Here is a 12,898-nt window from a genome sequence, read left to right on the forward strand (position 1 = left end):
ACAGTCCCAGGGGACTTTGCCGACAATGGTTGCGCCAATGATGAATGGATACTAAGAACGTCCCCTTGGAAATGGGGTGGTGGCAAGTGCCAATAAGCAGGAACCACGCTATAGTCACAGAGCGACCTCTCCCATGCCAGCGTGCATGCGTCACAATACCAACGGTGGCAGATTCCCGAGAGTTCTCCCTCCGCGGTAGACATGACCCATGTGGCTCAAGCCGCCCAGATAGCATACTCATTAGCAAACCGGTGAGTGCGGGAGTTCCCCTTTATGACATGAGATGGCGCCGCCGTCAATAAAGTCATCTGCACAGCTATCACTGAAAAAAAAAAAAGCGGTCAAAGCGTCGTGGTGCTGCTGGAACGCGACCGTTCGCTATGTCTCTCGAGACAAAGCGTAGTGAGAGGGCTCTTCACTCAGATTCAGATTCAGATTTATTTCAACAACACTTGGTTGCCGAGGAGGCGAACAAAAAGGCAATCAAAAGTTGCCTGACGAAGCGTCCGCCCCCTTTACACTCTACAACTGAGCAGTGGGCAGGTTTAACCAAAGAAAAACAGATCATAACACCAAAGAGACATTGCATATAACATTATACACGAAAACATAAAACTCTCACTCTAAAAAACATAAACAAAACATAAACATAAAACATAAACATAAACAAAAACAAAAAAAAACAAAAACAAAAAAACATAAACAAAACATAAACTCTCACTCTCTCTCTCTGCCATGTGCGGCTCACAGCCTCCGTAGCCGTCTGGCTCGGCGGCTGAGGCGCGGCACCTGATGCCGGGCGAAATACCGTCCACCCGCGGCTTCCCATATAAGGCAGGGGCTGTTGTCGGCCCAGCGCTGAGATGACGAAGACGCGCAGTGCACAATGGAAGGGGGAGGGGGGCGGGGGGAATGCGAGCAGCTGCGACCGCATCTGCAGCCATGTGACGACAGCAACCGAGTCGGCGACGACGACGATCGCGAGTGCCTAGCTGTTTGTAACCGAGACGATCACCTGAACACCGCATGTTGTTTCGAAGGGGCGGGCGACACGAGGCGCGCTGCTGCACCGCGCGTCAAAACAAGTAGAATTCATTGGTGGAGCCAAGAACCCGGTCCTATAGCGTCCTATATAGGCACACACTGTGATTCAGATAGATGTCGCAAGTGTAGGATAAGGCCTGGTGAGAAGCACGCGCTTCGTAACCGCGCTGGGAATAATAGTGCTCCAAGATTACACGCTGGGATTTATACGCATCACGGACTGCACCAAGGCTTCTGCAACTGTTGACTGCAAAGATGGAAGAAAGTGTTGGCCAAAACTGTTGCCTCGCGTTCTTCCATCCGAGCATATGCGGTCAAAAAGCCTAAACGAACACAAGTTTAATTTCACGCATCGCTCATGAGTCATGCCACCCGATTGTCTGGCCCTTTGGTTACGTACGCTTCTTCAGAGCGCGATCTCAAAGGTGTTACGCCACTAATGCCAGCAGCGGTAGCTGTGTTGTGTACTGTTCAGTTCTTGTGCAGTTTTTTTTTCCTGCAAAAAGGAGTAGACAGTGACACTGCCAAGTACTCATCTATCATACATGTTCATGTGAATAAAAAAAAATAAAGGCGTTACATGTTGGCAAGTATAGTACCTGCTGCTAACGTCCAGGGACAAACACTGGCTTTCTTAGCTTCAAGTAATACTCGCCAGCTTTTTTTTTCCGAATTCTGGATTGTTTTTGCTGATGCTGATAACGTTTTTGTAGACCTATACATTCTCTCCGCCCCAAGCCGTCCTAGCAAAAGATGCCGTCTTACAGCAGCGGCGTTCGAATGCGCGGACACCGATATTTCAGAGGCAGACGGACTCCATCACTGCGCGAGGAGTTTCCCCATGTCCACAGTGGGCGAGGCACAAAAGAGTCGAGGGACGGCAAAGAGGCGTCGTGGTCCGCCACAGGTGCTTCGTCCTGACGAGCAGTGCCCGCAGAGTAAAAAAAAGCAAAACAAGTAAAAAGTAAAGGAAAAAACACGGCAGAGGCGGCGGTGGATCCGGCGAAAGCGCCAAGGACGGCGCTGCCAGCGTTGCGTGGAAACCGAGCGGCGGCGCTCGACGCGGGAGGACACGCGGCGTCACAGCCCGGGCGACGACGCGACAGACCGCGAAAGGCGCCACCAGCGGACGACTAAGCAACGCAGTACTGAGAACGCCTGCGAAGGCTAGCATCGAAGAAGCTTGAATTTAGAATAGGGCCAATTAACGCAGCGGGATACAGAAAAAGATACGTGCTGAAACAACGTCAAGAGGCAGTGCGAGAAGAATGTGGACTAGTGAACTAGACGATGTTTTTTTTTGCTGACATAATGCACAATTGGGCATGGGAAAGGCAAAGATCAATCGGAGATTCCTTTGTTCTGCAGTGGAAACAACCTGGCTGATAACGATGAGAGAGAGAGATTACAATAAATACATGATGCTGATGATGCAATGCAGTGGACCGAAGTGACTTGCAAGAATACGACTATCTGCATTGGTTAGATAGATACCGCAGCGAAAAAATGCATTGTTATATACCGGGCTTCCCAAAAAAAGAAAAAAACAACAATCACAATGACAAAAAGAAAAAATGTTCCCGCGATTTATTTTCATACATACTGCGGCCACTGCATTGTGAAATACCAGCCTGGGCTCTAATAATAATAATTGGTTCTGGGGGAATGGAAATGGCGCAGTATCTGTCTCATATATCGTTGGACACCTGAACCGCGCCGTAAGGGAAGGGTAAAGAAGGGAGTGAAAGAATAAAGGAAGAGAGAGGTGCCGTAGTGGAGGGCTCCGGAATAATTTCGACCACCTGGGGATCTTTAACGTGCACTGATATCGCACAGCACACGGGCGACTTAGCGTTTTTCCTCCATAAAAACGCAGCCGCCGCGGTCGGGTTCGAACCCGGGAACTCCGGATCAGTAGTCGAGCGCCCTAACCACTGAGCCACCACGGCTCTACAAATGCAAGCAATTTGACCTAAGGACCCCAAAACACTCTACAGAGCTTTCGCTGTCGTATATACAGGTATAACGTGGCCAAAACCTTTTCCCTAGTGACGTGTAGGCAACACAGCTGTCAGTGTGTCACGGTCAGAGAGCGCGAAGTCAAAAGACGGGTAACTAAAAGGTAAAATAACCTTAAAGGCATCAAAAGTAACTGAAAAACAAAGAAAAGACGATAGGAAAACGTTAAAACACGTGTATGATTAAAGAATGCACGGCGAGTTCACTCCTCCCTCTCTTCTCGATGAACTGCGCAAAATTTTCCAACAGTTCCGCAAGCAGGAGCGACGGTTCGCTCTTTGAGAGCGAAGGGCACCGAAATATATTGCAGAGAGGCACCGACTCGAACCTCAACCATGGCTTACGCATGACGCCGCACAGCAGGGGAAGCAAACTGCGCACAAGGTGTATTACGACACAGCAGAGGTAAGAACGGTGGGGTGGGGGACAATACGCGTACATCGTTAAGCCGCATCGCTGCATAATGAAACAGCGCGGCCAACGTGAACTAAAACGGCCTCTCTTTCCGTGATTGGTGCAGCAAGCGCGTGATCCGACGTTGCGTCGACGCGAAGCACGACACGTTGCTACGCCAACGCCCGTTTAACAGGTGGAGTGGATTGCCAGCAAAGCCTAGCGCGCGCAGCGTGTTCGTGGCGCTTCAGGCCCGAGCCTGCTGAGGCGGAAACCCACTCGTAATTTATGTAGCCGTAACCGTAGCTTAGTTATAACCGTGTTGACCGAGCTTCCATCGGGAATCGTCATTTCTTCGTTATATCCTTTACTTCGTTATAAACCATTTAGTTATAACGAGGTTCGACTGTGCTCGCCGAGAATTGGGGGCGTCCGTCCAAAGTCTGGAGGGACGCCACACTGTATGCGCTGGGGTATCACAGTCTCCATATAGAAGTTTCTCCAGCGACTGGAACGGCCCAAACACCCGATACACAGCTCCACCGCAACGCCCATCGTAAGCAGCGGACCTTTTTAAGCAAACAGCCAGTATACATGCCGCGTCTCTCTCAGAACAAAGCCTCCTACCAAATACACAGGTGTGCACCGTTTTGGTACAGTAAGACAGCTAGAAACAAAGTTCGAACGCGAGGGCTCCGAGCGAACCTCAAACTCGCTCTGGCGCCAAAGAGAAGGAACGCGCAGAATCGAACGGATACGGGGCCAGGAGGCGGCGAAAGAGGCTGAGGAGGAAAGCGGATCGCGGCGGGCCTGCCCCGCTTCCTTCCCGGCGGATCCCTTTCTCTCCTGGCGTCAGTGTCGCCCTCGCCGCTGCGACTTCCTCCATTCGCTACAGGCGAAGAGTCCACGAGCACCGCACGAGGAGTGCCAGCAAGAAAAAGAAAGGGCCCAGGCAAAAAAGTGATGAAAAAAATAACAACAAAGAAGCAAGGCCGAATCAAAGAGGAGGAAGGGGACACCGTTTTCCGCTCGCAGCTCCTCGCCTCTACGATGGCGCCAGGCCCTGCCATCCCTACCCAGAAACTGCACGCGACCCGATCTCACTTTCCGTGCGGGCAGATTCTTGGGAATGCGCTTTCGCCGAACAGGCAACGCAAGGCAGGCAGGGCAGCCCGCTCGTGTAACGGTGTTGTCGCCTAGAGGAAGATAACAATGCTCTCCCCCTTCCCTCTTCTCTTCCCCCTACTTCGACAAGCGCTGTAATGCACGAGCGAAGGAGGAAGAGAGAGAGGCTGCAAGGGCGACACTTGATCCGCGAAATTCCGAAGCAGAATGCCTTGGAGAAACAAGAGACCACGCCGGGGGGGAAAACTTTCGGAGCGGAGATTGTAAAGTTACAAACTCGGAAAGTGCATGTCTTTCCTTAATTCTTTACTTGCGAGACGGGAAAGGCGAATGCGCGTTCATTTAAAAGCCAGTCAGGCGTAATTCGGTTCACCAAAAAATTAAAAAAAAAAAGAACGGTCGCTAATTTACGGGATGAAATCAGCTCACACCAGAAACACTAATCTGGACTGCAGGAAAAGAAACAAAAGTGAAAAAAAAACTTGTCAAGGAAACAGTCGAGCTTACCGAGTCCCTCCGCATTACAGGTGCTACCGCTTATGTCGGCGATGTTACGTATACGAAGAGACAACGAAGAGACAGACAGAAAGTGAAGCAAGAGAAATACGGATACGTACTCTCCACGACAGAACCACCATGTCCGTGGAGTCCTGGCGGACCAACTTGGGTTTCTTGCGCATCGCACGCACACTGCTTCGCTTCGGAAGCGTCAGCGAGAGGCGACTAGGACTCGTTCGCACCAGCATACTTTTCCGCGGTCCCCGCACGCAGGCACAGCCGACGAGAAACTACGTTGCAGCGGCTCGACAGCGACAGAATGCGCTAGCGGTATACCTGCGGTACTTCCTGAGCGCGCAGCCAGAATACGTACATACAAAAAAAAAAACGGGGGTGGGGGGTAAACGAGAGGCGAACCAAGAACAAAAGGAAAATTATACAACAAGAAAATGAATAGCGCTGGTGAAGGTTGTCAGAGCGCAGACTCTAAAACACGACCGATTACAGGAAAACCAAGGGGAAAAAAAGCTAAATAAATGAGAAAAAATATAGTCTCCACCCGCTGAGCGGCGCTGGGAGTTGGCCGGGCGCACACAGCTGGGGGAGAGCTGGCGCGCGCGCGCATGTCGTCAATCGCGTTACACATGAAACGGCTGTCGCACGTGAGCCACATGCGGGCGACGATGAGCTGCAGCAGCCAACGCAGCTGCGGCGAAGGGACATTCTTCGCCGTTGCATCGAGCTGCGGCAATAAAGAGCGCGCGTAACGCCGCCAAGTGCACTGGCCCCCAAAGTGAAACGGCTGGAAGGAAGGAGCAAGTGTTTTTCCGAGTATAGCGCAGATTACGCCGCGGTGCACAAAACCCTCAGCGAACGAATCATCGCCTCCGAAGAACAGCGGCACATGCAACGGATGGAAAGGTCACAAAACGTTTAACCGAAGTAATAATAATAATTGTTTGTGCAGGGAAAGGAAATGGAGCAGTATCCGTCTCGTATATCGTTGGACACCTGAACCGCGCCGTAAGGGAAGGGATAAAGGAGGGAGCGAAAGAATAAAGGAAGGAAGAGGTGCCGTAGTGGAGGGCTCCGGAATAATTTCGACGACCTGGGGATCTTTAACGTGCACTGGCATCGCACAGCACACGGGGGCGCCTTAGCGTTCTGCCTCCATAAAAAGGCATCCGCCGCGGTCGGGTTCGAACCCGGGAACTCCGGATCAGCGGCCGAGCGCCCTAACCACTGAGCCACCGCGGCGGGTAATTTAACCGAACTCCGAAAGCAAAATGACTAGCATCTTTGCCTGGAACTATATTTTTTTTACCCTATGCTACCCTACAGGGTTAACTTAACAGGGTTAACGTGCGAAAACGATTTTGCGGGCTAGTTCGTGTATGACTGAAATGGGTTTACAGTGCAGACAGACAAACACTGGAAGGAACGAAGTGACAGGACAGCGCGCTGCCCTGTCACTTCGTCCCTTCCTGTGTTTGTCTGTCTGCGCTGTAAACCCATTTCAGGGTTAACGTTGAGAGTGAACATAGATAGGTTGCTGATGCTGTCGACGACGATGATCCTACGTTATGTTGTGTGCCGCAGGGAAGGAACCGAACGACTATCGCACGTTACCGTGCGTTTTACGGGCAATGAAAAGTAAGGCACATGAAAAGGAGAATGAAGGAAATGATAATCGTTTTATGAGCAATGTTGACGTTGAAAGGCACACTGACCCCCCCCCCCCCCTCCCCTCTTTTTTTTTGTCCGTGCGGGCATAGAAGCGTAAAAGAGGTTAAAAAGACAGGCTGTTTACCAACGCATGACACTTTGCATTGAGGTAGGCTGCCACCGCAAACTTCAAGGCACGATCTCCTGCACGGCCGAGACCGCTCGAAACCTCTTTGTATACACACACGAAGTTATCACGGACTACATTTCGCGATGCCCGAGTTGTGGACCGACGACGTTAATAGGGGTAACGGTCGTCGAACCCATTAATGGAGACAAGTTTCGCAGCATGAATAAAACGCACACAGAAGACAAGGAACAAACAAGACAGGACTGTGCTGCATTTCCAACTGATTTTATTTGAAAAAGCTCGACGTTTAAGTACATTCAGTTATCATGAGGTTAAACCTAATCACAATCTTCCAAAAAAGCCATTTCATTCATTCTCCAGCAATGACAGCGAAGGCGTGCTGACGCAATTGTCACCGGCTTTCCTAATAAAAAAGGCTTCGATAATTTCACGCTGAAGCTTGTCCTTGGCGTGACCCAGAAACTGCGCGTTCTTAAACATAGGTTTGCATTTGCACGACCGGCAGTGTACGGCAAGATGGCCGCTGATACCATCTTTTACAAGATTGAAGTCTTCTAGCACTCTTTCATTAAAACAACGCCCTGTTTGGCCAATGTACACTTTTTTACACGTAAGAGGAATGCTATAAACGACCTTCGTTACACATTTTGTGAACTTTGTGACGTGCTTAATACAGCACGGCGCCTTCTTTCTCGTTATCATTGGGCAAATTTTTGAAAGCTTGCATGGTGTGGTGGTGAACTGCAACCAACTAGCCCAAACCACCGTGTTACTTGAACCCATTAAGCCAGCGAAAGACGGTAATCACGCTGCTCCTTCATTAATAAGGAACGCTTGAAATGATCAGCGATGTTCTCAAGCCCGACATTTATCCCAGTCATAGCTCAGGCGCAGCAAGACCAGCGAGGCAAGGATTCGAACCCAAGGCCTCAGTAGCAGTTGCAGAAGCCTTGGCCGTGTATACATAGTTTCCCAGCACCAGTCAACAAATATTTCCAGGCTAGCGGACTTCCGCGAAAGCATGCAAGCTTGTTCCTTCCCTTTTCTCTTGCCACATCCAAATCTGTTCTTAATTTACTTATTTTTGCGCATCCAATGTGAGCAGCAACGCGGTTAATGCAGCGTAAGAAATCTCCGATACTAGAGCTGCAGCAGAAAAATTTTCGCCTCATTCCGTTAGCTAACGACATCCGCGCCCACCGAAGCGCCGAGAAGAGGGGAAAGGTTGCCGCGACGTGCGCTCCCCCTCAAGTCAAAGGGCGGTGGACTGGCCTAGCGCGCGTAAACGCAATAAAGGTCGAGCAAGAAAAAAAAAAAACACGGAAACTCTCGTTGCTGTGAGCATTTCAGTCTAAACCGCAGAACGCTAATTATTAAACGAATTCCCGTAAGTAGTAGAAGTAACTGGTTTATTAAAATAATAGTAAAAAGGAAGGAAAAGATTTTTGCTAGCCCCGGCATCTGCCATCGATACTGGAGCACCTGAGCTGGGGCAGCGGAAATAAAGGATAGCAGGCAGAATGGAGAAACGAAGTGAAAGAGGTGAGGGAACAGGAAGAAAGGATAGGGGGAGAGGTAGTATACACAAAAAATATTTACACAATAATAAATATGTACAGGTTGCGAGCGTGATCGTAATGTCGCGCGGTACGATGGGACTAGAGGGAGGCTACAGTGATAAATAAGCGCTGGACATCACATCGTGGCAACGCAGAAAGGACACAGAAAAAAGGAAATCGCGACATGAGATACGCAGTTTCGATAGCGTCCAAATAAAAGCCCGCTTATCTCTTCACTGACGGAAGCAACGAAAACGGCATCGCTGCCAAATTAACCAAAACAAAGCCCGTACACCTGGCAATTTCCGCAATGGAGGTTCACTGGGCCACTGCTGAATCCCGCTGCAGGGATACATGCGCCTTCAGGCACACAACTACAGTGCACGATGTGTTAATTTTCTATGCAAGACATGCCGAGATTCCAGGCGGATCGAGACGGCGCAACGACGACATCTGGCTGTCGTCGTGTCGCCAGCTTCCTGTCAGGTTACGCAACGCCAAGAAGAGAAAAAACAGCCACTCCTCGCTGTATAAAATGCGGAGATGATGGTTCAACAACAAAAACAAAACTTGCAGCAAACCCATTCAAAGCTGCAGTCGGCGAATAACAAAAGGGAAAAAAGAAAGCATAACTAGGGAGTGCACTCGTTACAACGAATATTCACCTGGAAGTACTACGTCTCCGGAAGGTAGCCGCGACGCGATGGAAAGGCGTGGTAGTTGCGATAAAGCACCAACGGGAAACGCGCCGGTGAGGTCAGGTCATGTTGAAAGTGTTAGATTAATGCTGAAATTAGCGCGACTGTCAACGCGTTCAATTCCGGTTGGCGAAATTGACAGCACTGGCCGAGTGTTGAAATGGGCGACAGGGAACTGTCACCGCGATCGGCACAACCCGAAACTAGGGCGACGATAACGTTTACAGCAATCAAATTCCTGTTCTGTTTTGTTTCCGCTAGCAGCAAAGTTGCACATAAAACGGCCACGACACGTCAGAGAGGAAGACAGCTCACGAAACGAAAGCTTGTGTTAGCGCAATATTCCTGCGAAGAACAAAACTCGTGACAAGACTTGACACAACACAACCAATGTGACACATCGGTTATAATGAAAGGTTCTGCGAAGAATGCCTTCCTTACTGATTGTCCAAGCTTGTCCGTGCTGTCGAGAAGCGCCGTTGTGAGCGCGTAGGCGAAACAATGCATTTCAATGCACCACAACATTCGTCGAGGGCGCGCTGCACTAAAAACTATTTCTTCTAGGAAAGCGAAGACTTTACAGCTCCACGCAACATGCGTATACCTGTGGAACCTTAACAGCGAAAGGACGCCAACTCGAAAACAAAAGGCTGCAAAGAAAAAAAAAATCAAGAAACGAAACACGCCCAGACTCACCGTGCGGCCCCGAAGCTTCCCCAGCATCGTGACGACCCTGACGTTGGCAGAAGACTCGACGCTCGGCGCGCCGGTCACGCTGGCCGCCGATGCCGTCGCCGAGCCGACGGCAGCGCCAAGCGTCGTCGCGCGGACGTCGCCCGAAGCTGGCTTGTCGCCGTCGCCAGCGCCCGCGGCGGCCGCCGCCGCGGCGAGCGCGGCACGCTTGAGTTCGCTGTCGTGCGCGACGTCCGGCACGGTGCGCTGCTGCGAGCCGTCCGCGCTACCAGCGCCGTTCTTGTTGTTGGCGCTACAGTCTTCCAGCTTCTTGGCGTCGTCAGCGTTAACGTCCCCGCCGCCACCGCTAGAGTCGTCGTCGTTAACGTCGAGGCCTGCCGACGTCTTGGCCGTCAGCTCCGTGGTCTGACCGGGAGGCAGTAATGTGGAAGGTTCCGAGGATGGAGGGCTGTCGACGCACGCCCGAACGCTGCACATGATGTTACCGCAGTTGCCGTCGCAAACCTGCGCACGCGATGGAGAACGAGCATTGAAATGACCGCGAGTGCTGAGAACCACTGCCGCAAAGTTACCAGCGAAATTCTCTGCACAGAATACTCCTGCCAGTGCCTGCATATTTAGACGCCTAGGACTGACGCGAAAGGACTATAGACACCTAATTTTATAGCGTGTTTCCTTCTTTCAAATGATGCTTTAGACATTCCAATGCATGGTCACCGCGTTGCTTCCGCGTAAGACCGCTAAATAATATGTAATTGAATTTCTTCTTTCACGCTGTTTCGGTTTCATCAACCGAACGACGGCTATGACGTGTAGTTTACGTCACGTAACGCTAAAAAAAAAAACGGCAATACAAATGCTGATCATAGCTTTAACTCACTACAGTACTTAAACAAGCCTGCTTTAATAGCTAGGATTACAACCGACATATCAGCAGTTATATTGCCGTTTTTTTTGTGTGTGTGTGCCTTACGTGACCTGAACATCAACTACACGTAAAACCCATCGTTCGGTTGATGAAACCGAAACAGCGCGTCAAGAAGAAATTCAATTTTGAATTACTTAGCGGTCGTAAGCGAATTCCACAGGGTGGTAAATGTATACCAATGTCTAGCGGGTCGTTTGAAAGAAGAAAACACGCAAGCAAAAATTTGGTGTCCTTCAACACGACTAGCGCCCAGAAAAACAAATTGCCGTGCAATGCTTTCTGAGAGTGGAGCCAACACAGGCGTCAGCTTGAGTTAGTGGGTACATTCGCCCCCTTTGAAAAGCACAATGAAGTGATAGGCGGATATATACCGGCGTTAAGGATACAAGGAGGTAAGGTGATAAAAAGGACACCAGGAGGAGCACTAGTCATGAAGCGTTCGCTGAACACGAGGATGCACTCCAGTTCTTAAACTGAGAAGACAGCTTCGCCGCAATATAGGCAAGACAGGCAATTTTTCGAATCAGGAAATACAAGCGCAGTTCGTGTGCTTTTATCTGGAGCAGCAGATGTCGACGCGGTTCCCGCAGTCACGTCACGTGCGCCTGTCAAAATAACCAGCACGGGCGTCTCACTTAGCACAAGCGTCGCCATAGGTTGGAGAAAGTGCGTCGTGCACGTTAACCGAGTTAACAGTTTGGAACGTCTCTCACTGAGGGCAGCGCGAAACACAATACGAAACAGCGACAGGGATCCACAACACGAAGGTAGCAAAGAAAAGGACGGCAAAATAAAAACTGCAGCAAAGTGAGAATGACACCATTTCTCTTTGTAATTCGTTATCCGGGACGAGCACGGGCCCAGCGTGACAGAAAGCTCGGTGACGCAGATCGCTTGCTTAAGTTCACAGCGACGTTCGTGGTGTCCACCTCTTACCCTCTTTGCCCTGCCTTGTTACCGCTAGTAGTACCGGTACACTATTTCCCGGTTTACAAGATCGTACCGCGACGGCGTTGCTTACCGCACGAAGCTCGTGGTAAAAGTTCATCCCATTGTGGTTGCCCATTACCCTAACTGCAAAGGCACATTAGACATAGGCCGTCTCGTAGCGAAGACCAAGGGGTTCATCTAGTCCAACTTCGCCCATTTCTGACTGAAGAGTGAATGCGTTGGGTATGTGCTGGTGGCAGAGCATGATCACGGGTACTAAAAGTTTCCAGAGGCCGCTGGCTTTATCGGACAGTGAAGAGACATATTCATCAATTAATTGACTCACGCAAAACAGCTTGGGACAGAACAGAGGAAGGCTAATCCCGTCTGTGGATATATAGACACCACCACCACTGACCTCAGCGCCTGTGGTGGAGCCGTAGGCGGGGACCGGAGCAGGGCCAGTGTCGGATGCCGGCTTCGCCCTGAAAGGGGACACCACAGTGCTGGGTCGCGGGACGGTGCTGATGCTGCTGCTGCCGCTGCTGCCACTGCTTCCGCAGCATCGGTCGGTCGCCGTCGACGCCGAGGAGCCGGGCGCCACGGTGGTGCGCAGCGGAGAGCCAGCGGCCACCAGGCCCACGGCGTCGGGTGGCTCATAGTAGATGGGCTGTGCGGGCGCGTTCAGGCCCGAACTGGGCCCACGACACGGCCCTAGGCAACCGGGCGGCGGGGCTACGCCGTCTGCGGGGGAGGAGGAAAGCAAGAACCCATCCAGGCGGGTCTGGGAAGACTGTAACGCTGTCTGTTTTTGTTTTGTTTAAACAAAGCCTACACTTGACTTCGTTTAAGCGATAATGATTGTGGAAAAGGATTCGATAAAGAATGTGCCATACATTTCAGTTTTTGCTTGGAGGGTGACAGTATCAAGTCCTCACGGGTATTCAAGGGCAGTGACAAGTTATTCTATCAGGTAGATAGCAATTATTACTGTCACAAGAACAACAATAGTGCTACTCTTAACAATAATATTACATCAACAGTGGCGCTACCGAAAAACCAACTTGGAGAACTTTGGAGCAGATATATAGGCTGTTTGGAGGAGCTGCGCTCCATTTCCGGACGCGGCTAGCACTTCAAGCAAACAATGCAATACATGTAACTATGTCGCGCAGAAAAGAGGTCCTGTCTAACA

General features: G+C 50.7%; 1 protein-coding gene across 1 annotated transcript in view; it reads right to left on the minus strand.

Moving 5' to 3' along the window:
• LOC144098564 (SAM and SH3 domain-containing protein 1-like) overlaps positions 1 to 12,898 on the minus strand; it is a 71,710-nt gene that overhangs the window by 31,437 nt on the left and 27,375 nt on the right. Inside the window, exons 3-4 of the mRNA XM_077631307.1 lie at positions 12,122 to 12,447; positions 9,849 to 10,349 (exon numbers count right to left, since the gene is read on the minus strand). Of these exons, the coding sequence (XP_077487433.1) occupies positions 9,849 to 10,349; positions 12,122 to 12,447 (827 nt within the window). The remainder of the gene's footprint in view (positions 1 to 9,848; positions 10,350 to 12,121; positions 12,448 to 12,898) is intronic.

The sequence above is a fragment of the Amblyomma americanum genome, chromosome 7, assembly GCF_052857255.1.
Source record: "Amblyomma americanum isolate KBUSLIRL-KWMA chromosome 7, ASM5285725v1, whole genome shotgun sequence".
NCBI classification, from domain to species: domain Eukaryota; kingdom Metazoa; phylum Arthropoda; class Arachnida; order Ixodida; family Ixodidae; genus Amblyomma; species Amblyomma americanum.